This window comes from Ovis canadensis, chromosome 18 (genome assembly GCF_042477335.2).
Source record: "Ovis canadensis isolate MfBH-ARS-UI-01 breed Bighorn chromosome 18, ARS-UI_OviCan_v2, whole genome shotgun sequence".
Classification (NCBI taxonomy): Eukaryota; Metazoa; Chordata; class Mammalia; order Artiodactyla; family Bovidae; genus Ovis; species Ovis canadensis.
In genome coordinates, this window is record NC_091262.1 from 78100150 (window position 1) to 78125683 (window position 25534).

General features: G+C 57.9%; 2 protein-coding genes across 5 annotated transcripts in view; both read left to right on the plus strand.

Moving 5' to 3' along the window:
* CYP46A1 (cytochrome P450 family 46 subfamily A member 1) overlaps positions 1–12147 on the plus strand; it is a 28229-nt gene extending 16082 nt beyond the window's left edge. Inside the window, exons 7-15 of the mRNA XM_069559735.1 lie at positions 69–179; positions 2193–2343; positions 2458–2520; positions 3852–3924; positions 7342–7426; positions 8082–8192; positions 10369–10457; positions 11124–11190; positions 11392–12147. Of these exons, the coding sequence (XP_069415836.1) occupies positions 69–179; positions 2193–2343; positions 2458–2520; positions 3852–3924; positions 7342–7426; positions 8082–8192; positions 10369–10457; positions 11124–11190; positions 11392–11562 (921 nt within the window). The 3' untranslated portion in view covers positions 11563–12147. The remainder of the gene's footprint in view (positions 1–68; positions 180–2192; positions 2344–2457; positions 2521–3851; positions 3925–7341; positions 7427–8081; positions 8193–10368; positions 10458–11123; positions 11191–11391) is intronic.
* An 8996-nt stretch (positions 12148–21143) lies between these two features.
* EML1 (EMAP like 1) overlaps positions 21144–25534 on the plus strand; it is a 194997-nt gene continuing 190606 nt past the window's right edge. For 3 of the 4 annotated variants that reach the window (XM_069559740.1, XM_069559743.1, XM_069559744.1), the window contains exon 1: positions 21144–21324. In XM_069559740.1, coding sequence (XP_069415841.1) covers positions 21297–21324 — 28 coding nt within the window. In that variant the 5' untranslated portion in view covers positions 21144–21296. The remainder of the gene's footprint in view (positions 21325–25534) is intronic. The other variant, XM_069559738.1, reaches the window with a different exon arrangement.

Here is a 25534-nt window from a genome sequence, read left to right on the forward strand (position 1 = left end):
CAGAGCTTGCCCTGGGTCTTCAGTCCTCCCATCCCCCGCGTGTGACCTCACCCTTTTGTCTCCCCCAGGCAGCTTTTGGGATAGAGACCAGCATGCTGCTGGGTGCCCAGAAGCCTCTGTCTCAGAAAGTGAAACTGATCCTGGAGGGCATCAGCGCATCCCGGAACACTCTGGCGAAGGTACCAGGCATCATGGCTTGTCTCGTCCTCATTTGCTGGAGCAATTCCTCCAGTGATTTTTTTTTTTTCCAGAATGGGTTTTGAGTTCTGATATGTCTGAAGTGACTTCCGAATCAGTCAGGATTTGCATGCATCCCCTAAAGTAGAGGCAGAAAATCAAAATGGTTTCAGAAAATTAGGAGTAAATCTTTCTCGTGTGTGAAATGATCCTGAAGCAGGTAACCCAGGATGGCAATGGTGACTCCGCAACGTCAGATGTTCCTGGATTTTTCTGTCTTTCTGCTCCAGTGTCTTTAGTGTACCTCCTCATTGTAATAAGATGGCTGCTGCAGCTCCAGCTATCACCTCCTTGTTCCAGGCATGAAGGAAGAGGAAGGGGGAAAGGTGGTACTATTACTGAACCAAATTTGAGTCTGCTTGCCTGCACACAGTAAAGCCCATCTTATTGATACTGGGTTGTGGTAAAGGAAAGTGCAGGGTTTATTGCAGGGCACCAAGCAAGGAGTGCTAGTGCCTAAAAAGCCCGAACTCCCCTAAGGCTTTCAAGGAAAGATTTCAAAAGACAGAGTGAGGGAGAGGAGTTGTGGGGTGTGAGATCTTTTCGTAGATATTCTGACTGGCTGGTGGTGAGGTAATCAGGAAGCAACATTATCAAACTTCTGGCTCTGTCTGGTCTGGGGTCTACGTGCTTATGGGCAGCATACTGCTAACCTCCTCCACCGGAGGAAGTATCTGCAAAACAACTCAGAAGATATGGCTCCGAATATTATCTATAGCCCCTGAGGAGGAACTAAATGTCCCTGACTTTATTTAATGACTATTTTTATTTTGTCTTCCTTGGCTGTTTCCTTTCTTTCTGCATTTTCTCACTTCTCTGATTAAATGTACCCTTTGGAACTTGGGGAAGACGTGGGAGGCTACAGTGTTCCTATAGACAAGAGGCAGGTGGAGGATGGCAGGGGGCAGGAGGGGTTGGGTTCTGCTCTGGGAAGACCCCATAGGGTTGCACTCAGCCACGGCACTTGAGCTGATTCCCAGACAGATGCCCTCCTGTTCCCTGGGACTTCAGACTCTGTGCTTAGAATCCCCTGATGCCACTGCATCTGTTCAGCAGTTAATTCCACTCCACTTCCCTCTGGCTTCTGTCCACTTTCCGCCTTCAGTGTAACCCTGACTGTATCCATCCTTCAGGAATCCTTAAAAAAAAAAAAAAAAATATATATATATATATATATATATATATATATATATATATAAAATTTATTTTTGGCTATACCACCCACGACATATGGGACCTTGTTAACAGTTTCCTGACCAAAAATTGCGCCCACACCCCCTGCAGTGGAAGAAGCATGGAGTCTTAATCACTGGATCACCAGGGAAGTTTCCCCCAGGAATCCTTTCCTATTTTCCAGTGCTCCGTGGATTTTTTAAAAAATAATTTATTTTTAATTAAAGGACAATTGCTTTACAGTATTATGTAGGTTTCTGCCAAACATCAACATGAATCAGCCATAGGTATACACGTCTCCTCCCTTTTGAAGCTCCCTCCCACCTCCCTCCCCTTCGCACCCACACCTGGGAGATTGTTTCAGATCCCTGCTTTGCCTTCCCTGGGTCATACAGCAAATTCCCGTTGGCTATCTATTTTACATATGACAATGTATGCTTCCAGGTTACTCTCTCCATACATCCCGCGGTCTTCTTCCTCCCCCCACCCCACCCCCAGCACCACCGACCCACCCCCAGCTCCCCATCTGTCCATAAGTCTGTTTTCTATGTCTGTGTCCCCAGTGGTCCGTGGATATTTTAAGGCATCTTTCCCAACATTTCTAGGGATTCAGAGCAGGAAGGGGAAGCCAGTGCTTGGGCTTAGCCCACCGTCTTGATGAAATATCCTGGCCCAGGTTCTTCTGACTAGCCTGCTGTGGATTTCTGAAGTCGTTTTGGAGCTGGGGGTGCAGGGGAGTGGGTGGGGGCGCACACTGACGCGGAGTGGGAACTCTCCTGCAGTTTATGCCAGGCAAGTGGAAGCAGCTTCGCGAGACCCGGGAGAGCGTCCGCTTCCTGCGCCAGGTCGGCAAGGAGTGGGTCCAGCGGCGCCGCGAGGCCCTGCAGAGGGGGGAGGACGTGCCGGCCGACATCCTCACGCAGATCCTCAAAGGTGCCGGGCCTGGGAGTGGGGCGCGGCGGGGGTGCCCCTCCCCCGCCAGGGTGTCCCATCACAGGGGACAGGGGACCAGGCTCCCGGGGCCCTGAGACGCGCCTTGTCTTTCAGCTGAAGAGGGGGCCCAGGACGACGAGATCCTGCTGGACAACTTTGTCACCTTCTTCATTGCTGGTCTGTAGCTTCAGCGGCCACCAAGGGTTCCGAGCTTTGCAGGAATGCTGGGGACCGTGCGCTACCTGACTCGGAGCTGGTCTTAGACAGGCTGAGCGGAGTCCCACCCTGGGGGGGCTGGGGTGAGAGGAGCAGACTACCTCTCTCGTGGCTCGGGGAGGCCCAGGAGGCTCTCTTGGTGCCCCCCCCCACCTGATTGTTGTTCAGTCGCTAAGTTGTGTCCAGCTCTTTGCAAAGCCGTAGACTGTGGCCCACCAGGCCTCCCTCACCATCTCCTGGAGTTTGCCCAAGTTGCTGTCCATTGAATCAGTAATGCCATCCAACCATCTCATCTTCTGTCGCCCCCTTCTTTTCCCACCCTCAATCTTTCCCAGCATCAGGGGCTTTCCCAGCATCAGGGGCTTTCCCAATGGTGGCTGCTTGCATCAGCCACCTGGTTAACTCCTTAACCCACCTGGTTAACTGAAGTGAAAGTCGCTCAGTCATGTCCAACTCTGCGACCGCGTGGACTGTAGTCTACCACACTCTTCCGTCCATGGAGTTTTCCAGGCAAGGGTACTGGAGTGGGTTGCCATTTCCTTCTCCAGAGGATCTTCCCGACCCAGGGATCGAACCCAGGTCTCCCGCATTGTAAGCAGATGCTTTACCATCTGAGCCACCAAGGAGCTGGCAATTGTGAAGTTTCATGAAGCTCCCTTTGGGGGCTCAGGAGAGCTTGGCCACGTGAATGCAAGGCTCTGCCTTACTCAGAATTTGTGGCGAGGCCTTCAGTAGATTAGCACTGGAAGAGCGTTAAGCACATTGATTCGTTTATTCATCAAATACTTCTTGAGCATTGTTCTTCACCTGGAAAACTCCTCACCCTTCAGACAGGAGATGTACCCTCTCCAGACCTCAGAAGCTGGTGCCCACAGCTTAGGCAGGTCATGAGCCTTGGCCCCAAAAGCCTTGCTCTCCTTGAGTCCCAGCTCTGCCCCTCCTGCTGTGTGACCCAAGAGAGACATATCCCTGTCAGCCGCAGCTTGCTCTTCTGCAAAATGGGGACAAATATCCCTCCAGGCCAGGTGAGGCCCAAGGAGGGTTGGAGGAAAGGTCTTCCAGGGTGTGGTACCTGCATGCATGGGGGCAAAGGCTGGCCCTCTGGCTGCACTGGGTGGCACCAGGTGCGGAGGTGGACAGCTGTCTCTGTATCTGGAGGTCTGGCTCAGCCAAGGGGGCGCAGTGAGGCCTTGAACTGCCTCTAGGGGCTCGGGCTCTCAGAGGCCCAGTGGGCTGGGCCAGCCTCAGCCCTGTAGGCCACATGGGGCTGCCACTCTCCTCCTTCCCCACAGGTCACGAGACTTCTGCCAATCACTTGGCGTTCACGGTGATGGAGCTGTCGCGCCAGCCCGAGATCTTGGCGAGGTATGGAGAGGAGAGGTGGGGGGGGGTCCTCTTGAGGTTGGTGAAGGGGGCTGTCTGACCTCTGGTTCCCAGAGGGCCGCCTGCTCCTACCTCCCACAGCTGAGCCCCCGGCCCCGTTCAGTGGGGCCCAGCGTCTTTGCACAAGCTGTTCCTACCTCTACAAGCTCCTCTTCCTGCTTTTCTCCTGGAGAACCTCCCTCCCCTCCTTCCCCCTCCCCCTCCCCTCCCCTCCCCATCTCTCCTCCCCTCCCCCATCTCTCCTCCCCTCCCCCATCTCTCCTCCCCTCCCCCATCTCTCCTCCCCTCCCCCTTCTTCCCCCTCCCTTTCTCCTTCCTCCCTTCTCCCCCTCCCCCTGCCTACCTTCCCCATTCCCTTCCCCCTCCTAAAACCTTTCTGACCCCAAAAGCAGTCACTCCGTTTCCCCAGCTAGCCTGCCCCCAGCTCACACATGCACCTTCTCCCGGGACCGTCTGCTTTGAGTCTATTTCAGTCGTGAAACCGGAAGCTCCAAGAGGGCAGGGCCTTGGCTGTTTCCCTCCTGAGATGTGTGCAGGGCCTGGCCAGGGGCTGGCACTGAGGACTGAACCGAATTCCAAGCCAAGTGCTGAGGGAGTGCTTGTCTTCCGCTGGCGAGACAAAGGCGGGCCTCCCTGGGGAGGTGGCATTTGAGCGGGGGCTGTTGGTTTCCTTAAATACAAACAGGGTCCCTCAAGGACTGGGGCCCAGACAGGCTGAGCCAAACGCCAAGGACAGGCTGGGGGCTGGGAGCTCTGGGGACGTGGGGAAGGGCCCATTAGGGCAACGGTTGTCATGCCCAGCAGTGTCATGCCCAGCAGAAAGGGCAGACTGAACCATTGCCTGGGAGTATAAAATAACACATAGGGCTTCCCAGGTGGCGCTAGTGGCAAAGAATCCACCTGCCAATGGAGGAGATGCAAGAAACACGGGTTCCACCCCTGGGTCGGGAAGAGCCCCTGGAAAAGGAAATGGCAACCCACTCCAGTATTTTAGCATGAAAAATCCCTGTTTGAATCCCAGTTCAAAACACAGGGTTTGAACTGTGGGGCCCCCTTACACGTGGATTTCTTCCACTAAGTACTGGCCCCAACACCGCACGGTCCCCAGTGGGTTGAGTCCAGAGATGTGGAACCGCGGACACAGAGGACCAATTGTCCAAACTTACACTCAGATTTTTGACTATGCGGAGGGTCGGTGCTCCAACTCCTGTGCTGTGCAAGGGTCAACTGTAGCTTATTGGTGTTTAATAATACAGAATACAAATATAATTATAAAAATAAATAAAATGAAAATACATAATAGTACTTATTAAAAATTTGGAATAAACAGAAAAGTTTGATTAATTATTACAGTAAATCCAAGGACTTCCCTAGCAGTCCAGTGGTGAAGACTCCACACTCCAATGCAGGGGGTGTGGGGTCGAGCCCTGGCTGGGGAACTAAGATCCCACATGCTGTGTGGCATGGGCAAAAAAATCAACAACAATAAATCTACTCGTGGTGCCCCCATCCGCCCAGCGACAGTTCGTGGTTAATTCCTGAATTTCACCGTGTGTATTATCACGACATTGCTCCACATTTCTGAAACCTCTTCCCAAGTCCATTCATTCTTTTTTCCTTAAACTCTTTTATTTTGCATTGGGGTATAGCTGATTAACAATGTGGGAGTTTCAGGTGAACAGTGAAGGTGTTCCGTCATACATATACATGTATCCATTCTCCCCCAAACCCCCGCCCCCCTCATTCTTTTTTAAATATTGTGTGTGTGTGTGTATCGTATATATTATATCACATCGATAATAAAGTTTACCATCTAAACTATTTTCAAGTGTGTAGTCCAGTGGCACTAAGTACATTCACAGTCAGGCAGCCATCCCCACCGTCCATCCCCAGAACATTCCAGCGTCGCAAACAGAAACCGTCCCCATTAAGGACTAACTCCCCACTCCCTGCCTCCCTCCCTCCAGCCCCTGGCCACCACCATTCTAGTTCCTGTCTCTGTAAATCTGACTCCTCCAGGTACCTCCCACAAGTGGAATCCTACAGCATTTGTCCTTTTCCCTTGGTTTCTTTCACTCAGCGTAGCGTCCCTGAGGTTCAGCCACGTGGCAGCATGCGGCGGGATGCCCTTCCCTTTGAAGTCTGAACCATACTCCATTGTATGGATGGACCACCTCTTGTCTGTCCATTCATCCATCAGTGGACACTTGGGTTGCTTCCAGCTTTGGGCTATTGTGAATTGTGTTGCTACAGACGTCAGTGTGCAAATATCTATTTGAGACCCGACTTTCAGTTGTTTTGGGTGTTAAGCACCAAAAGAGGTGGGATTACCATCGCATGGTAATTCTGTGTTTAGTTTTTTGAGCAGCCTCCGTACCATTTTCCATAGCAGCTGCGCGATTTTGCATTCTCATCAGCAGTGCACAAGGGTTCTGGTTTCCCCACATCCTCACAACCCTTGTTATTTTCTGCCTCCGGCATGGGTAGGAAGTGGTCCAGGTCCATTTTCACTGCTATATATTATTGTTTACATTTTATTTATTTTTAATTGGAGGATGATTGCTTTGAGCTCCCTGCATCGTACAGCAAATTCCCACTGGCTGTACATTTTACATACGATAACGTGTGTGTTTCAATGCTACTCTCTCTATTAGTCCCGCCCTCTCCTTCCCCTGCTGTGTGCACAAGTCAGTTCTCTGAGTCTGCATCGCTATTACTGCCCTGCAAATAGATTCATCAGTACCATCGCTCTGGATTCCATGTGTATGCGCTAATATATGATAGTTGTTTTTCTCCCTCTGACCTAATTCCCTCTGTATCACAGGCTCTACGGTGTGCATCCTAAGCCTGGTGCCTGTATAGTTCATTCTGCCCTTTCCAGCTGCTTTGAGCCTAGCTAAAACAGGCCTCTTTGTGCCTTTTTTTTTTTCAAGGTGTAAAGAAAATTCAGCTTGCATTTTATAAGGATGGTATCAAATTTATATATTTGAGAGAAAGGGGTTCTGAGAATAATTCTCATTATAAAGAATTTATAATCCTGAGAGAATTGGCATCAATATAATATTAAGTCTCCCAAACAAAGATGGAATTTAATCTCCAATTATGCAATAGGCATCTTTGTGCAAAGACCCTGTTCTGAGGTGGTTTACCTCCTGCAGCCGATTCCAAGCAGCACACAGTGATGGGTGGATGTTTTGAGGGCCAGAAACATAGTTCCCAACGGCTTGGGCATCTGGGTTTGGACATGGCGGTTCCTCCAAGAACAGGGTCCGGGGGGCAGTGTGTGCAGCTGAAGGGGGCCCCAGGCCTCTCTCGTCACGCTTCCTGCCATGCCCCCTCTTAACACTCAGGTGGGGACCTCTCCCCTTGGAGACAAACTTGTCTTTGTCTGACCGACAGGCTGCAGGCCGAGGTGGACGAGGTCATTGGGTCCAAGAGGCACCTTGACTGCGAGGACCTGGGGAGACTGCAATACCTGTCTCAGGTGTGGGGGTGGGAAAGAAGCTCCTGGGCAGAGGTGGGTGATTGGCTGACCAGGCCTGCTGCCTCCCTGGACCCTGTAGGACAGGGATTCTCCCATGTCCTGGCACCTGAGAATCCCCTGGGATATTAAAGACCCTCCCTGTGTCCAGGCTGCTCCAGACCAAGGGTATTGAGCCACTGGGGGTGAGGCTGATGCTCCCCAGGTGACCCCAGCATGGAAATCAGCCCATTAGTCAAAGGCGCTATGTTTGGGTTTCCCAAGGAGCCTGGGTTCCAAAGGTCTTAGACTTTCCACCAGGGGGCCAGTCTCGGCCGGCAAAGTCCCATCCAGTCCCTGACACAGCACAGGGGAGGCCTTCCTCCAGCTGCCCTGGGTCCTCGGAATGGTGGGGGCCCCGGTTCAGGGGAGGCCTGGCTCCTGGTGCGGTGGCTTTGATCAACCCCCTCCCCGGGCCTCAGTTTCCCCTTCTGTCCCATGAGGGGTTGGACATGGAGATGAGGCTAACCTTACAGGGGCTGGGGACCCAGTCTGGCTGTGGGCACACATGCAGCGCCATGAATGGGAGCAGAGAAGGGTCTGGGACATGCTTCTGGCACTTTCCGTGGGGGTTTTCCTGACATCTGTCTCTCATTATCTGCCCATGCGGTGTCTGCAGGTCCTTAAAGAGTCGCTGAGGCTGTACCCGCCTGCGTGGGGCACCTTCCGTCTGCTGGAGGAGGAGACCTTGATTGACGGTGTCCGAGTCCCTGGCAACACACCGCTCCTGGTGCGTGGGGGCCCTGCCTGCCCACCCCCGCGTGGCTGGGTCGGGGCTGTCCTCTGAGGTCAGGGGCTCCGCCCTGGCCACCCTGTGCCTTCTCACTTGAGTCTAACCATAACCCTGTGATGTGCTTTCTCTCCCCGCCACACTGTCCAGCGTGAGATTACAGTGGGTGCTTTTACAACGGAGAGGCCTCATTTACAGCTGAGGCCGCTGAGGCTCAGAGAGGTTAGGTTACTTTCCTGAGGTCACACAGCTAGCAAGGGGCAGATACAGGGATGTGCCCAGTTTTTGAGCTGGCCCAAATTTGCCCCAGTTCCTTTTCTGTCCACAGCTCCTTCTCCCACTAAGGCTGGCTTTTCTCCCCCTGGTCGCCCTTAATTTTGTTTCTCTGGCTGTTTCCTCATTCATTCACTCAGGCTTCATTCATGTACAATGACCTCCATAAACTCACTACCCCTCCCCGCAAAAAACTAGAATGTAACGAGCTGTGTATACACGGCTCTCCTGGTTCCCCCCAGAAGCTGTCACTCTCCTGAATTCTTTGCTTGCCACCTGCTCACCTTTGTGTGTGTGTGTGTGTGTGTATCCACACAATAATATGCTCTAGGACTTGCTTTCTGACTCAGCACAATGTCTGTTAAGATTGTGTAGATTTCCACGTGCGGCTGTAGGCCGTCCGTTTTCACTGCCCTGTAGCAAGGCATCAATCATTCTGGATTGCTCTGTGCTGTGTTGAGTCGTTTCAGTCGTCTCTGACCCTTTGTGACCCCATGGACCATAGCCCGCCAGACCCCTCTGTCCATGGGATTCTCCAGGCCAGAATACTGGAGTGGGTTGCCATTTCCTTCTCCAGGGGAGCTTCCTGACCCAGGGATCGAACCCGGGTCTCTTACGTCTCCTGCATTGGCAGGCGGGTTCTTTACCTGGGAAGCACCATATTGGATTAAGGGCCCCAGTGACCTCATTTTCACTTAATTACATCTTTAAAGAGTTTATCTCTAAATACAGTCACATTCTGAAGTTAACTTCAGCATATGAATTTTAGGGGCACAAGATTCAGCCCAAATAGGACCCAGTTTTATTTTCACAAAGAAGAATGATGTGTCCCAGCTGCTGAGCGGCTCCCCCTGCCCCAGGGCCCGGCCAGTCTCCTCTGCACACACCAAAGCTTCAGCCATGCGTGCTTCTTTATCCTGTTTATCTGCGCTTTTTGAAAAACTACCAGCTACTGCAATGACCATCTCTTTAGAATGCCCTTGCATCTGAAAGGGCGAGGACCCGGGGCTGGCTCTCAACCCCCGTGTCCAACCTGAACCCCATGACCCTGAGTGGGCAGACCTGGGCTCCAACCCCAGCCCTGCTCCCTGCTGGCTGAGTCATCTCAGGCAAGACCTGAACTTCCGGGCCTCAGTACCATCCTGGCAAGATGGGGGTGCTGGTACCTGAGTCAACAGGATAATGTACATCCTCTGCCTGGCAAAACCCCCTGGCATGTAGTAGGCACCTTTTGGTGCCCCTAGACCCCTCCCCGTCTTACACTCCCACTCCAGCCCTGGCAGCCCTGGACCCCACACAGAGGAGGAGCAGTGAAGATTTGGAGAGACACTTGGTGCAGAGGCCAGCACCCAGGGCCCGGAGCCGGGGCACAGAGCATCAGCCCCAGTCAGGAGGCACCAGGTATTCAGGTGAAAGACTACTGGGGGGTCAGTGGCATCCCTGCCCCACTCCACTGAAGCGAGTCTTTATGTTGAAGACAAATTGGAATAACAGCTCTCAGGACGGCCTTGCCGTAGACCTGAGCTTGCATCTCGTTTTGGCCACTTACTTGCCAGGTGACTTCAGGCATGTCATGAACCTCTGAGCCTCAGTTTCCTCATCTGTAAAATAGGGATAATTGTGGCTCCCCACACAGGGTAAAGCCAAGCATGGGATGATGTAGCGTGCCCAGCTGGTGGGCGACACATTGGGCTGCCCTCTTTCTTCCCCTTAGACACTTTTCAGGGGCCAGTGGAATCCCACCCTGGTCCAGATGGGTGGGTGGGGAGGTGGGCGAGGTGGTAGGGAGTCGAGGAGGGGGTACTCTGCTCCGAGTATCCCCACTGGGTGACTGCAGCAGGTGGGGGAGGTGCGAGGGGACCTACCCTTGGACCCAGAGACAAGCGGACCCTCTGCCCGGCAGTTCAGCACCTACGTCATGGGGCGGATGGACACATACTTTGAGGACCCTCTGACTTTCAACCCGGATCGCTTTGGCCCCAAAGCACCCAAGTAAGTCTGTCTTCAAGCTGCCAGCTAGTGGGGGCCTGGTGGGAGGACGGCCCCAGCAGCTCTGGTCTGAGCTGCCGTGACCACTGATGACTGCAAGGGAGCTGGGAGCCCCACTCTGCCCCCATTTAGAGGGAAGAAATCACAGCTCAGAGAGGTTAGGTAACTTGCCCAAGGAGGCACAGCCAGCAAGGACTCAGACTGGTTTTAAAGCGTGTGCTTGTAACCAGTCCTTTATACTGGAAAGCCCTGTGACTTGGGCAAGTGGCTGAGCCTTCCCTAGCCCGGATGATCCTATCTGAGAAATGGGAATACCAACAGCTCCCTCTAGAGTGACTGCTTTTAAGTACAACAGCTCTGATGGGGTCTGAGTCCAGACCCAGACTGCCTGGAGCAGGACACGTGACCGCCTAAGTGGACCAAGTAGGATCTTGGGGGAGTGGCTTTGCCTCTCTTAGCCTCAGTTCCTCCGTCTGTGAAACGGGACCAATCACAGCTCCTTCTGGAAGGCTCAGCGGAGGATGAAATGAGAAAACGCTGACCCAGAGCTCAGCAGAGTCAGCTGGTGATGTCTTTAGCGTGGTCAAAAGCAGCCCCGGCCCAAAGCCGTCATCACAGGGGTGGCCCCGTCACGACTGTCGCCTCCTGACGCCTCCCTCCCATTCGCAGGCCCAAGTTCACCTACTTCCCCTTCTCCCTGGGACCCCGTTCCTGCATCGGGCAGCAGTTTGCTCAGGTAGGAGGCCAGCCGCGGGGTTTTGGCCCAGAGGTGACCACGGGGTGGCGTCTGGTCTAGGAAGCACTTCAGAGCCCCCTGCTGCTCCAGGGTCCCCGGGGCTGGGGGCTGGGGGCTGGGGGCTGGGGGCCCAGGCAGCCATGGTGCCTCACTCCCTGTCCCACGCCGCTGACTCACCCTCCCCGCCCCCTGCGCGCACAGATGGAGGTGAAGGTGGTCATGGCCAAGCTGCTGCAGAGGCTGGAGTTCCGGCTGGTGCCCGGGCAGCGATTCGGACTGCAGGAGCAGGCCACACTCAAGCCGCTGGACCCTGTGCTGTGCACGCTGCAGCCCCGGGGCTGGCAGCCGGCGCCCCCGCCCCCGCCCTGCTGAGGGGCCCGGGTGGGACCACACTCCTCGGCCAGGGCCCTGGGCACCCTGCTCCCCCACCCCCATCCCCAGGAGCACCCTCCACGCTGGCTCCCAGCGGGCCCTCGGCCCTCCACTGCCTGTTTCACCCCCTCCGAGCTCCCCCTCCCCGCTAACCCTGCCATCCTCCCACTGGCCCCTGCCTAACCCCCAGCTGCCACCCAGATGTGCTGTTTCTTTCTCTCTACCCGTCCACCCCCCCCACCCCGCCTCTTTGCACAGACCACTCCCTCTGCCAGACACCCTAACTCTTGCTCACTCCCTAAAGCCCTGTTCAGGTGTCACCTCTTCCAGGAAGCCCTCCTGCCATCCCCTGGCTGGGCCAGGGGCCCCTCCTCTGTGCTCCCCCACCCCCATCACCTGTGCTACCTCTAACACCACACTGACCACACTGTATCATGAGTGTCCTTTGACATGACCGACTGCCCTGCCAGGCTCCGAGTGCCTCGAGGGCAGGGCCTGCGTGTGATTCATCTCTGAGCCCCCTGTGCCCACCCAGGGCCTGGCACAGTCGATGCTCAATAAATAAATATGTGTTGATTGAAAAAATGGATGGCCAGACTGGGCCAGGACGCTCTGGCCTCCATTTGCTCATCTGTAAAATGGGGGCCACATTGAGAGTGATCTCTCTGAGGGCCGACATACCTCTGGAAGCTGCCCCCGGAGACGCCCAGACAATGCCACATTGGGAGAAGACCGCCCAGGTTCCCAGGCTGTTTTAGTAGAAGCCCGTTCCCTTGTGTGGAAGACTGTGCTCCTAGGGTGAGGCTGGGACTGTGGGCAGTGTTGAGAGCTTGAATTGAGGGGCTCGGGGACCCTGGGGCCTTTGTGGTCTAGTCTACTCCCAACAAGGCCATGGACACCCCAGAGGGCCTCCGACAGGCCAGAGCCCCCAAGACCTCTCTTGGGGGCAGCCTGGTGCCGCTGAGCACGAATGCCCACTGCACCCTTTGCATCTCTTGGCACAGGGCTGCCCCTCCCGACCTCTGGGGCCCAGGCAGTGAGACTGCAACCCTCATGGCAGTGGACAGGTAAAGAAATTTCCCCTTCCTGCTCAGGGCCAAGGGGCGGCCAAGGGGCAGGAAAACCTGGCCCCCCCCGTGTCCTCTGGGCTTGTCCAAGGAAAGGGCCACCCCCAGTTTCTCCTTCAGCATTTGGGAGTTTGTCTAGGAAAAAGAAGCTGCCCCCGGACTTCCCTGGTGGTACAGTGGATAAGAATCTGCCTGCCAGCGCAGGGGACACAGGTTCGATCCCTGGTCTGGGATGATTCCGCATGCCGCGGAGCAGCTAAGCCCAGGTGCCGCAACTACTGAGCCTGTCGTCTAGAGCCTGTGCTTTGCAACAAGGGAAGCCACGCAGTCAGAAGCCTGTGTGTTCCCTCTAGAGAGTAGTCCCCACCCTCCTCAACTAGAAAAAGCCCACACACAGCAATGAAGAACCAGCACAAACTAAAACACCAGAAATAAGTTAACTAATTAAAAAAAGAAAGAAAGAAAGAAACTGTCCCGGGCTCCCTGCCTGGGCTACGTGCCCCAGACAGATTCCCCCCACCCCGCCCCGCTATACCCAGGAGGGTGTGGATTTAGGGTGTCCTATACGTCTGTTTGCTGTACGTCTGCTCCTCAACCCTTGCTGCAGTCTTGAATAATGGCTCCTAGGGATCTTCCCATTTAGCAGATGAGAAAACTGAGGCTCAGGGGAGGCAGTGACCTGCTGGGCACTGGGATAGAGCCGCTAGATGTGGGAACCTACAGTAAGAGCGGCTGCACCTGCGCCTCTGGGCAGGGCGTCGGACCTCCGGGTGCGGCTGTGGCTGCAGATTCCTTGCTGAGTGAAGGTCCTATGCTCTCCCAGCCCCCTGCCAGACCCGAGCTCTAAGCTGGGCCCTTATCAAGCTACACACCACCCCCTCGGTTTCCATCTACCTGCCTTGGAGGGAGGGGGCGTCGGAGGGAAGGCCAGAACCTTCTGTGGTTCTGAGACGGCTGTGCCAGCTGGACCAGCCTATGGGGTGGGGACCAGAAACTTTTCTTTTTAAGGCCCGCCCCCCCTCCCACCAGGAGATCCAAGCTTCCCTGGTGGCTCAGCTGGTAAATAATCCGCCTGCAATGAGGGAGACCTTGGTTCAGTCCCTGGGTTGGGAAGATCCCGTAGAGAAGGGAAAGGCTACCCAATCCAGTATTCTGGTCTGGAGAATTCCATGGACTGTATAGTCCATGGGGTCACAAAGAGTTGGACACGACTGAGCGACTTTCACATCACAGGAGTCTCCAGGGTGCGCAGGGCTGGTACCAGCCCCTGGAGCCCAGACAAGATGGACGGGATTAAGACCAAGGTTCTGCAGCCCGACCTCCTGGGGTCAAATGCTACCCTATCTGTCACTGGTTAGGGCTTGGCCCCCAGTCTCCCCATCATAAGGGAGGACAGATAATATTACCCACATCCTAAGGTTGGTGCGAGAGTTAAGAGCGTCCTCCGAGGATGGTGCCCCGCACAGTCTTCCACAGTGGGCGATGGCTGCACACCCAACCTCCGCGGCATCTTGATAGCTGTTCCCTCCAGGGAGGGGAGGCCGGGCCGTGCAGTTCCCAGAAGGGACGCATGGTGGCGCCCCGGCGCAGCGCTCGGATCCGCGTCCGGCCCCCGGCCGTGTGGACGAAGCCTCTCCGTCGCTCCGAGGGTCCGGCGGTCCGGAGGGCCAGGGACTCGAGGCGACGCCAGCAAGCCCAGCCTCCCGAAGGAGCGGTCAGGGCGAGAGGGTGCGACGCTGGCCGCCCCCGGTCAGGCACGGGTGGTCTGGGGCCTCCAGTGACCCTGGCGGTGGGGAGGAGGGCATTGCGGTCCCCATTGCAGAACCGGGGCCACTGAGACGGGCGGAGGTCAGGCTGGTGGGGCTGCCGGGGCGCTGCCACGCGTGGGGGTGCGGCAATCAGCCGGTGCCTCCCTCTTCCCTCTCCGCTGGGGAGGCCTGGGTCTGGCGGGGGCGATGCTGGCAGGCCCGCGATGGGACGAACTGGGCCGTCTGGACTCACCCAGAAAGGGTCCGGGGGTGGGGGAGGTGGGGGAGAGAAACACGTGAAGCTGAGTCCGGGGTCAGGCTGTTTGCTGCGGCCGCACCAGGTGGCTCTGGTCCCCTCCCTGCCCTGCCATTCCTTCCCGCAGGACGGCGGGCAGCGATGGTCTTTCCCGGCTCGCAGCCTCTCTGTCAGCCTGGACAAGGTGCGATGGGTCTACACGCTCACCCTCAGGACACTTCCAGCCTGCACACTCACCCGAGCGCCCCTGACTCCCCAGTGCTGAGCTGCTGCAACACCCCGACTCCCTGGACGTCATCTCCCTGTGCCCTCCCCGCCCCCAAGGGTCCAGCGGCTTGGGGGGGCACCCCCGGGGTGTCTCTGGCCAGGCCGGGTAGGGGAGTGGCCTCAGGAGCCTTGTCTGCCAGTGTGGCCCGCCCAGCCACGGCCTGGATGGAGTTGCCCTGCGGGGCCTGGGTGGCAGGCCACGTGGTGGGCAGAGGACCACAGCGAGCTGCCCCACCAGAAAGGCACTGGATGGGGTTCCTGGTGGCCTCGGCCAAGCAGGCCTGCTATCCTCTACCCTGGTCCAGGGTCAGGGAGGTCCAGCCAGTGGGATGCCACAAACACAGTGCGGGCGATCATGAGAGGGGCTGGCCGTCTGCAGGTGACCTCAGGGCAGGGGCCAGAGGGTCTCAAGCCGGGGTTTGGTCCTGCGTCGCACCCCGCTTCACGGATGCTTGCTCTTCTCTGAGGCGAGAATCCTGCGTCTTCAGGGGGCTTCCTGACCAGTGTGTGACCCCAAGGAGGGTCTCAAGCCCCTAAGTGCACATCTGCCCAGACCTTACCCTGGGCTCCAGACAGTCCTGGACATCTCTGGCTGGATGTCCAAAAATAAGTCTGGCCGGGGGAGGGGCAGACACTGGGGGTATTTCTGGCAGGCGACGGGAGACTTATCCAGGAGGGTCATTTCTCTGAATCAGGGAAACCGTAGGGACGGATGGTCTGGAGCTTTAAAAACGCTCATTTCTCCTAGAGCATGGCTCTCCCTCACTTCCTTCTCCCCGGAGGAAACCATGGTTACCTTCCTGGTCTTGCCCAGCTTAGGCAGCCTCAGCTGGGGAGCTGGACCCAGCCAATCATGCAAAGTGGTCACCCCCAGGTGGGGGTCCTGAGGTCTCTGCGGAGGACAGGGACCAGCGGAGGCCTGAGCCTCCCGCTCTTGGCTGGCTTGGGGGGCAGGTAGCCCCTGTCTGCAGTGCCCGGGTCCCAGACCTGCCTGGGAGGAGGCTCCATGGGCCTCATGGTGGAGAGGCCGGGCAGGAGGTGGGGGGTGGAGGTGGTCCAGGGCCTTTCATTCAGAAGCCTGGCCTCCCAGGTGGGGTGTGGAGGGCCCCAGAGTCAATGCGAGGTGGGCAGGAGCAAAGGCCCGTCTCTTCTCCCCATTCACTGTCCTTGGGCCCAGCTCTGCTGGGGGCGGGGGTGGGGCAAGGGTGGCTATGCATCGGGGGCAGTCCCCTGCCTCCCCAAGCCCAGGAGCAGGGCCTCCGGGCAGCCCTGGGATCCTGGCTGAGGAGGAGTCTGGGATGATGGGGTTGGCTCACCCATTGAGCCCCTGCTGCTTAGCCAGCCCCAGGCCCAGCTGTACTGTGACCCTGGGACCCTTTCTACAGACAAGGTCCCAACTGTGGGGCCTCACCCCTGCTGTGAGCCCAACAACCTGAGGAGGAGGCCAGAGCCCACCACCAGCTCCCCCCGCCACCAAGTGATGGCAGCTCCTTGGCTCCCACCCAGGGGAAGGGGATTGTCCCAGGAACCCACACACGCCCTCACACCCTGGGGACCCCCAGAGCAGCTAACGGGTCCCTCAGGCTTCTTTCCTGACCAGGAGCCTGGAGATGGGAGGCTCACCCAAGGCCACTCAGGCAGTCATCAACTTAAGGGGGCCTTGAGTGCGGGAAACCAGCTCCCAGGGCTACACTGGAGTGTGTGTGTGTGTGTGTGTGTGTGTGTGCGTGTGCACGCGTGCACGTGAGCAAGCTGCATGCATATATGTCCATTCATGGGCTTCCCTGGTGGCTCAGATGGTAAAAAATCTGCCTGCAATGCGAGAGACCTGAGTTCAATCTCTGGGTCAGGAAGATCCCTGGGAGAAAGGAATGGCAACCCACGCTAGTATTCTTGCCTGGAGAATTCCTTGGACAGAGGAGCCTGGGGGGCTATAGTCCATGGGATCGCAAAGAGACACAACGGAGCGACTAACAGCTTCACTTCATGCCTCTCACGCACCTCTGTGTGTCTGGGGTCTCCCCATCTCTGTGCATCGCTGCCTCTCACAGGTGAGGTGAGTGTTTGGGTCTCAGCGTCCACATCTGCGTGTCTCAGGCTGCATGCCTCTGGCTGCGTCCGCTGTGACCTGTTTTAAGCTAAGGTGGTGGGCAGACCTGGGGGGTATTACAATACCCGCACACCCCATCCTAACCCGACAGGTTAGGTGGCCTGCCCAGGGCCGCACACGGGGTGAGGGGATCCACCCAATGGGCACATCCTCTGCCCTTCTTCAAGTCATGGCCACCCACGCCCCAGGTGAGGCTCCTTCTTTGAAACCTTCCTGCCTCTATTTACAGGAGGCCCCAAGGCCCAGGGAGACAGGTCTCCAGCAGGAGGGAGGTGCCAGGACCCCTGAGACCCAGCCGGGGCCCATGGAAAGCTGGACCTCCGCCTTGACCCTGCCACGCTCCGAAGCCCTCCTGCCTCTGATCAGGCCAGTCCTGACCCTCCCACCCTCCCGGGTCCCCTCGCTCCCAGCGCCGGTGCAGGTTGGCCGAACAGTGTGGAACTCGGGGAGCTGGTGGAGGAGCAGGTGTGGGGGTGTGGGGAGGTGCAGGGCTCACGGTTCCCAGGCGAGGTCACTGCGAGGCTGGTGGTCGCCCTCCCCTGGAAAGGGGAGCGCGGCTTCCCCCTGAAACCACAGTGTGGGGGAGGGTCGGGAGGGACCTCAGCTCAGGGCTACCCCCTCAACCCTCTGTTCCCTTCCAGTACCTCAACTCCAGCCAACTGCCAAGGCCCCAGGGCAGTCCGCCTGCCCCCTAGCCCTGTCTCCCACCTCGTCCATTCCCGGGGTGCCCCAAGCTCTGGGCCAGGGCTGACCTCCACCCTGAAGCTGACCCTCTTCCTGCCCTGGTGTCGGCTCCCTGTCTAGGTGCCTGCCTGCTCCTCCCTGGCCCTGCCCTCACCCTGCTGCCCCCCACGTGCCCATGAGCCCCCCACGAGGCTGTGCCCACGTCCCACTCAGGCCCCAGCATGAGTGCCCTTGGGTGACTGAAGTGGCATCAGACATTCAGGAGCCGAGACCACGCCAGCCTGGTTGCTGTCCGACGACAGGGACACCGATGACCAGCAGACAGAGGGTGGAGGCGCAAGAGTACACACCGCACACACACGTGCACACACGGACCCGCCTCTGCACACGCAGGAATGTGCACACGCACACATGCACTCCCATGCACACAGCTGTGCACCTCACCACTGCCGCACGTGTTCACAGACACGCACGCAGTGGGCCTGTGGCTGCTGCAGTGACCTCCAGAGCTGAGGAATCAAGTTGTTTTTTCCCCAGGACACATTCCCACACTAAAGAAAACAGGAAGGGACTTGGGGCCGGGACAGGAAGAGGAAGTGGCCTGCGTGCACACAGGGAGCCGGCTCCAGCCGGGTGGACCCCAGGCGGCTGGTTTGGGTGGGACTCAGGAGCAGACAGACAGACAGACTGCTGCAGAGTGGGAGGTGGAGCGTCCTCCAGGGCGTCTCTGCCTTGGTGCCGGTCCTCAGCGAAGGCCCCTCCCGCTTCCAGGTGAGAAACCGAGGCGGGGGGTCAGCTCGTCCCAGTCACCAAGGAGGGCAGGGGAAGCTGGCACGGGAGCCCGGCCCCTCTGACATCACGCTCCCCCAGCTCTGGTGCTACGGCCCACGTGGCAGTGGGAGAGGCGAGGCCTCTGCCGAGGATGCCGGGGGCCTTGGTGGGGCTCTTTCTGTCACCCACTGGTTTGTCCAGTTCTAGGCAAGCCCATGGCGCCTGGCCTGGCCTCTGGCAGTCTTGGGGGGCCCTGAGCACGCATTGCAGAACACACACGAAGGAGCCGGCATCAGCCCAGCGTGCGAGCCACCGCTCCCTCCCCGGGACTGGGCATATCTGGTGGCAGGGAATCTGTGAGGTCCCTGCCCCCAAGCCTGGCCCAGGGCTGGGTACAGGAGGTGCTCGTAAATGCTCCACTGGTGTGGCATTGGAGGCACAGAGAGGGACCACGACTGGCCCAAGGCCACACAGCGAGGCTGGTCTGATCCCACCCATGTCCTCCTGCTGCAGCTCCAGGGGAAACCAGGGTGGAGGCCTGGGCACATGGTCCCAGCTGGTCCCAGCCCCTCCCTGGGGTCACAGACTCCTGCAGTATCTTGTTAGTCCTCCAGACCCAGCAGGCGAGACTCCCCCCGGCCCTGCAGGTAGGGGGGCCCAGGGAAGCTTCCTGTCCTTTCTGACCTGCCTCCTTTCTTCCCTGCATGCCCTCCCAAGCCACAGGGCAGCTGGGTGTTCACTTTTATCTCCAGAATCCCAGTCTTAGGATAACATCTAGATGGTGGGAAGGAAGGAGGAGATTGGGGCAGGGTTGGGGGCAGTTCAGGGCTTCAGAGACAGACAGTCTTGTTTTGTTTTGTTTTGTTTTTTCATTTAAATAAAAGTCTTGTTTAGCAGGGACCCAAGATGACCAACAGTCCTGGTTTGCCTGGGACAGAAGTTTTGCAGGACGCATGAAGACTTTCAGGGCTAAAACAGGGAGAGGTCCAGGGAGACCAGGACAAGCCACCCTAGAGGAACTCCAGAGACACTTAATCTAAGTCTACCCGATGCTTGAACTCTCCACTGTGTCCCCAGCCAGTGGCTGTCTAGCCCTGCTTACATACCTCCAGTGACAGCGAGCTCATCACCTTTCAGAGGAGCAAGAGCCAACCAAGAGGTAGAAACAGGCAGGACCAGGCAGTGACCACAGTGAGGTCAGAGTTTGCAGAGCAGAATGCAGGGGCCCCTGACCGGCCTTTAGGGGCAATCAGACAGGGCTTCCCAGAGGAGGAGGCTGGAGAAGAAGCCAGGGAATCCCTGAGCAAGGGGATAGCACAGGCACAGGCCAAGAGGCCTAGACCCAGCTCCCAGGGAGTGAATTTCTTTGCTGTTCACTCTGACAGCTGGTGTGACTCTAAGCACCCCGCCCCAGCCCTATCTCTGGAAAGGGGCCCCTCCTGCCTTCACACCCCACCCCCCCCACCCCCAGTCTCCAGGCTGGGAAAGGTCTCACTGCCAATGGAAGAACTGCTGGATGCCTTGGAATGCCATTCCCTGCCTGCCCCTCATTTTCTGAGGCACCAAAATCTGCCCCCTCCTCCAGGAAGCCTCCTCGAGCTTCCCAAGCCCTGGATGCCCCCCTTCCACTCAGACCAACCTTCTTCTCTCCTTGGGGTCACTACACCTTCAGGGACCCGTGTCACCCTCTAGTTGAGCTTTCCTGCCCCTTGCTTTCACACCTACTGGTCTCTCTTCCTGGAATGTCTTCTCATCCCCTGAAAAAAGCTTTCTTATCCGTCAACTATGGATCTCAAATGCCAGCTCTTCCAGGAAGCCCTCCAGGATTTCTCTGACTGGAGTTGATACCAGCCTTCCCTTTCAGTCACTGCACTCCCTCTGTGCTGACCTCAGGCCTGGGTGGTGGGTGGGGGTGGGCAGCCACCGGCACCCAGCCCTGGGAACTCAGCCCAGAGCCCTCCACTTGCCTCAGTGCCCTGGTCTCTGGTCCTTGTGGGGGACCCAGGAGCAAAAGTGGGTTGGCTCTTAGGGCAAGCACAGAGCAAGTGCATACTAAGGGCTTGCTGCGGTATGTTCATTCATCTGATATTTCCTGAGCACCCTCTCTGTGTCAGACAGAGTCACGTAGCTGCCCTTGGGGGTCCTTTTCCATCCCCCAGCACACGTGGAGCAGTTAGAACAGTAGGGCCCCTGCTGTCCACGGCTCTCATCTCCCAGACAAAGGCAAGGGACACACCTTCTGGCCACCTTGGAGTCAGGTGGCTCCAGAGCCCAGCTCCGGTCATACCCCTAACCTGCTGATGGGCCTTGGATAGCTCATGCCCTCTGTGACATGGAGACAATAGGGGTGGCTGCCCGGGAGAGCCGAGAGAGGGGACAAGTGTGGCAGCTCTGGGTGGCATCACTCACTGTCATCCTTCTCCAAGGACCCTAAGTGCCCCTCACTGGGGGGGTGGGACCAGTCCCCGGGAGAGAGCTTGCAGGCACTCTGGGGTCCCAGGCTTGCAGAGAGGGGTCTCGCAGCCTGACTGAGTGCCCAGGGGTGCAGCCGTCTCTCCGGCAACCTTCTGAGTCTGCCAGAGAGGCTGGGGGCAGGGGAGGGCAGTACCCAGATTTATCCACCAATCCCGCAGGCTCCTGGCCCTGGAGCTCCTTATCTGCCCGGCCCAGCATGGGGCGGGGGGGGGGCAGTGGTGGTGGCTGGGCCTGCCGGGGCGGGACGCCGCCTGGGAACTGGACGCAGCCGGGAGCCCCACCAGGTGGGCGACAGCCGCTGAGGTCCCTAAGCGTCCCCGTGGGCTGTGGCCGGCTGCCTACCCATCTCCCGCACCATGTCGGACGGCGAGGGCCCCTCAGCCGGTGAGTGGCAGCGCTATATTTACCCACCGCGGCTCCGGTTGCAGAGCCAAGGCCACTGGTCACCGAGGACGTGGCCCCCCACCCCCACCCCCCACGGCAGCCTGCAGGCAGCTGCGGGGCTGGACCCTCTTCCTCGAGCCCGATGCCTGGGTGGGGGTGGGGGTGGCTGTGCGTATGGCGGGAGGTGCGTGACTCTCTAAGCTCAGTAGTGCCGCAGCCCCGGCTTCCCCGTGGGGCGAGAGCAGGAAGCTGCTTCTGCCCCGGACCTTCCTGACTGTCATCTGGGCCATGGAGCTGACCCACCCGTGGCGCGGGGGCCCTGGCTGCCGTTGGACCCTGGGTGGGCGCAGGGTGCGGCTCCTGGAACCACGTGCAAATGAGTGTGTGTATAAACACTTACTTGGTGTTGGGGGACAGGGGAGCGCACAGCTTCCAGTAGACCTCCCAGAGGTCTGAGACCAGGAAGTTCTGAGCTTCTGGTCTGCCTACACAGAACAGACCCCCTCCACCCAGGGGTGCCCAAACCCTCTAAGTTGGAAATGGCCAGGGACCCAGGCAGGCGGAGGGGTGGTCAGACACGGGGGTCTGCCCACATGCCCTCTGGCCTGCCTGAGGCGAGGGGCTACTGTGGGGGCTGGCTGCCCGTGTCCCTGGCTGGTGGCCCTGGCTCCATCCAGCTGAAGATGAGCTCTGATGTGGACATCACCCCGAAACTGCCTGGGGTGGGGTGGGGTTGCGGGGCAGGGGGAGCAGCGGGAGACGGCTTAATTCAGGGAACATTTTGGGGACTCTGGAGTCAGGCTGCCCAAGTTCCGATTCCCGTTCCTTCACTTCCAAGTTGGGCAAACTTGGGCGAGTGGCTGAATGGCCTGGAGCCTTAGTGGCTCCAGGTGAGGAAGGAGGCGGTGAAAACGAACCCCCAGGTGGTTGTGAAGATTGACAGCGAGGCTGCATGCAAGTGTCTGCAGGTGTGCGGTGAGCGCTTAGCGGTGTCTTTTTGGGAACAGCAAGTGGGAGGTCCCGGGCTGGCGCCAGAAGCCCTCGGGTCTGGGCAGCCCTACCGGGCCCCTCCGGCCGCGCCTCGTTGCCTTAGCCATGACTGTGGCCCACGGATTCCTTACCCGTCAAACGCCACCATGGAGAATCTGGACTCATCAGACTGTGATGGAGAGAGGGCCTCGGAGTGAGCTGGGGGCAACAGCGTGAGACCCCACCCTGCACGGTATCTGCCGGATGGTTCCCTGCCTGGGCCTGGCCGGGTCAGGCGTGGAACAGAGTGTGTGTGTTTGGGGAGGGGGATACTGACAAAGCTGGCCGGACCTCACCCTCTTCTGCTGGGCGCCAGTGGCGCGGACTGCCAGGAATTGTCCGGCGGTGGTTGTACAGAAGCCAGCATGGGGCGGGGGGTACAGGGGGTGCAGACAGGCCCTTTTCTGGCTGGCTCTGCCCACACCTGACACCAACCCGGAATAGCTCTCTCCCTCCGCTGGGGACATGGCCCTGCTTTTAGCAGCTTGTAAAACCACCCTGCTGTGGGGATGGGTATTTCAGGAAGCCCAGGACAATATTAACCCATCAGGGTGATGGAATGGGTACTGAGCATGTGTGTGTTTGTGGCCTGGAGCCTGGGGGCAGACAGCCTTCCCTGTCGGGGTTGGGAGAAGGTCCGCTGGATTGGAGGCTGGCGGGCAGCATCCTTGCCCTACCTACCCTGGCTGGGCCGGCGACTCCTGGCTTCCCGCCTGTAGGGTACTGTGTGACCGTCTTTGCTGTCTGATATGCTGGGTTGTGATCACTCCAGGTTGGCAGGAGTAAAGACAGCTCCTGGGTGCAGGGATGCATGCTTGCTTATGGCAGAAGTAGGGATCGGGATGGGAGTGGAATCTTCTAGGATGTGTCGTCTGCAATTCCAGTCTTTCTCAGATTCCTTCTGTGCAGCAGCGACTGGGCCAGGCAGGCTGCTGTGAAATATTTCCACCTGTTCTCAGTAACCAGTTTCTGTGCCTGTGTGGACAGCAGGAAAAGTTCTCAGCTCTGTGCCCACAACCTGTGTGACCTTGGGTGGATTACTCAAGGACGTGGAACCTCAGTTTCCTCATCTGTTAAATGGGAACAATAATAGGATATCAGCGCTTTAAGTTTCAGGGAGAATTAAGTGACCAAGAGCATGCAGCACACTGAGAATCATGCCAGGCTTGTTGTCAGCTGTTGTTTTTATTATTCAACCAGTCAGTGAGCCGTGACCCAAGAAAGGAAGCAAAGGGACCAAACTGTCTGCTGTGTCTTGTGTCCCAGCCGTTGTGGGCGCACTGTCTGTTTAATCCCTGGAGATCAGTGGCGTGGACTTCACTGTATAACTATGGAAACCAAAGCTCAGAGAGAAAAACAGACTTGTCCAAAGTTACCCAGCTGGTCAGTGGTAGAGCTGGGCTTCAAACCCAGCTTCCTTAGGGCCTGTCTGTGCAGAGCTCAGGTCAGATGCCTTTTCTAGGAAATCCCGCCCTGTTCCCTTCGGGGTAGGGAGGCTGGCCATCTTGCAGGACTTTTCGGCTCTCCTCTGAGCAATGGCTGTCCTCATCTGGGAGGCTGCTAGCCCAACATTGCCTGCAATGATTCGGAGCCTGTCAAAAATCGTGGTACCCTGCTAGGGTTGTCAGGATGATTCCCCAGCCCAGGAGCGCAGTGGCAGGTGGCCCGCTCCAGGATTTATGGCCCTGAGCCTGGGCAGGGGAGCCTGGAGGCTAAGCTTACCAGGAGTCAGCATCATATTTATAGCAGGAGCTCGCCTGCACCGAGAACTGCCATCCTGTCGCCGGGTCCTGTGAAGGTGCTTCCCCTAAAGCTGCCTGGCTTCCAGACTTGGCTCTGCTCCTTGGCGACACAGAGGGCTGGATGGGTCACTTCCACCCTGCGGTCCAGCTTCCTTATCCGTACAGTGGGGCCTTGCCACGTCCCTCACTGGAGACGGTGTGTGTAGGTACCATCACGGGCCTGGGTAGAGGGGCTCCTCACATCCTGGGTCTGCTGCTTGGCTTTCCCTACCTCTGAGCTTGCGGTACCTCTGACCTGTCAGCTCTGGAGCTCCACAGGAAGAGAGTCCAGCCCCTGTGCCGTCCGATCCTCCCATGTTTGGGAAAGTTTCCAGCAAAGCAGCTTTCTAATTCCAAGCACCAAAGAACAGGCCACTGGATTCGCAGCAGAGGGCCCGAATGCAGGTCCGTCAGAGCCTGGGGCTTGAATCCCTGCTCTGCCGTTCCCGGGCTGTGTGGCTTTGGGCAAATCAGTTAACCTCTCTGAGCCTCAGTGACGGGTGGACATTTGTCCTGCCCTGGAGGCTGTGACAAGGATGGACACTCCTAACCCAAGGAAGCGCTCAGTCAGTAAAGTGACCTTCTTCCTCTTCCTGTAAAACCTTCCATCAATCCCACTGCCCACCCACCCCAGCCCCCACCCCTGGGGGCTGCAGTCACATTGTTTGCACAGTGGGAAGGGTTTTTCTGGGGCAGGTGGTGGCTGATGTTGGGGTGGCCACCCCGTTTCTCACTCAGCTCCTGGCACCCCAGAGCCCGGAGACAACCTGCTCCCGGTCATCACAGCGGGCCCCGTGCCAGGGCACAGGGAGCCCACACCTCCCTCCGAGTTACGGGCTGCATTTTGCTCTCCTCTGTGGTTACTGACCGGCCTCAGGGCCGGGGTCTGTGCCGAGCTTCTCCACGAGGAGAAAACAACAAAATGCTTTTACTATTCAGGCCCTGCTCTTGGAGAGGAAGGGTCTTCTCCAGGAGAGGGGGGCTTGGCCCCAGGCCTCAGCATCTCTCTACCTGGTTCCCCTCCTGTCGGTGAGGGCTGCCCTCCTCCCCCAGACAGGTCACTGGGCTCTGTTTTTACGGACAACAGGGAGCCAGCAAGGTCTTGAACCGGGGAGGCACCTGGATTGCTTCCGTGTGGGGGTGCAGGGTCAGGAAAGACTCCGGAGGCCAGGAGGCCCAGGACGAGTCTGGAGATGTAGGTCCTGAGCAGAGGGGGTGAGGCCCGCTGGGAGGAGAATGGGAGGATCTGGAAAGTGCTGGGAAAGGATGGGGGAGAAGGTAGGGGGTATGTTAAGGCCGGATGCTCCCTCTTCCGCTAGGCTGGTCGGGAGCCTGGGAGTGGGGTGGGGTGACCTGGCAAAGCCCCAGAGGTCAGTTTGTACATCCTGTTGGAGTCCCTA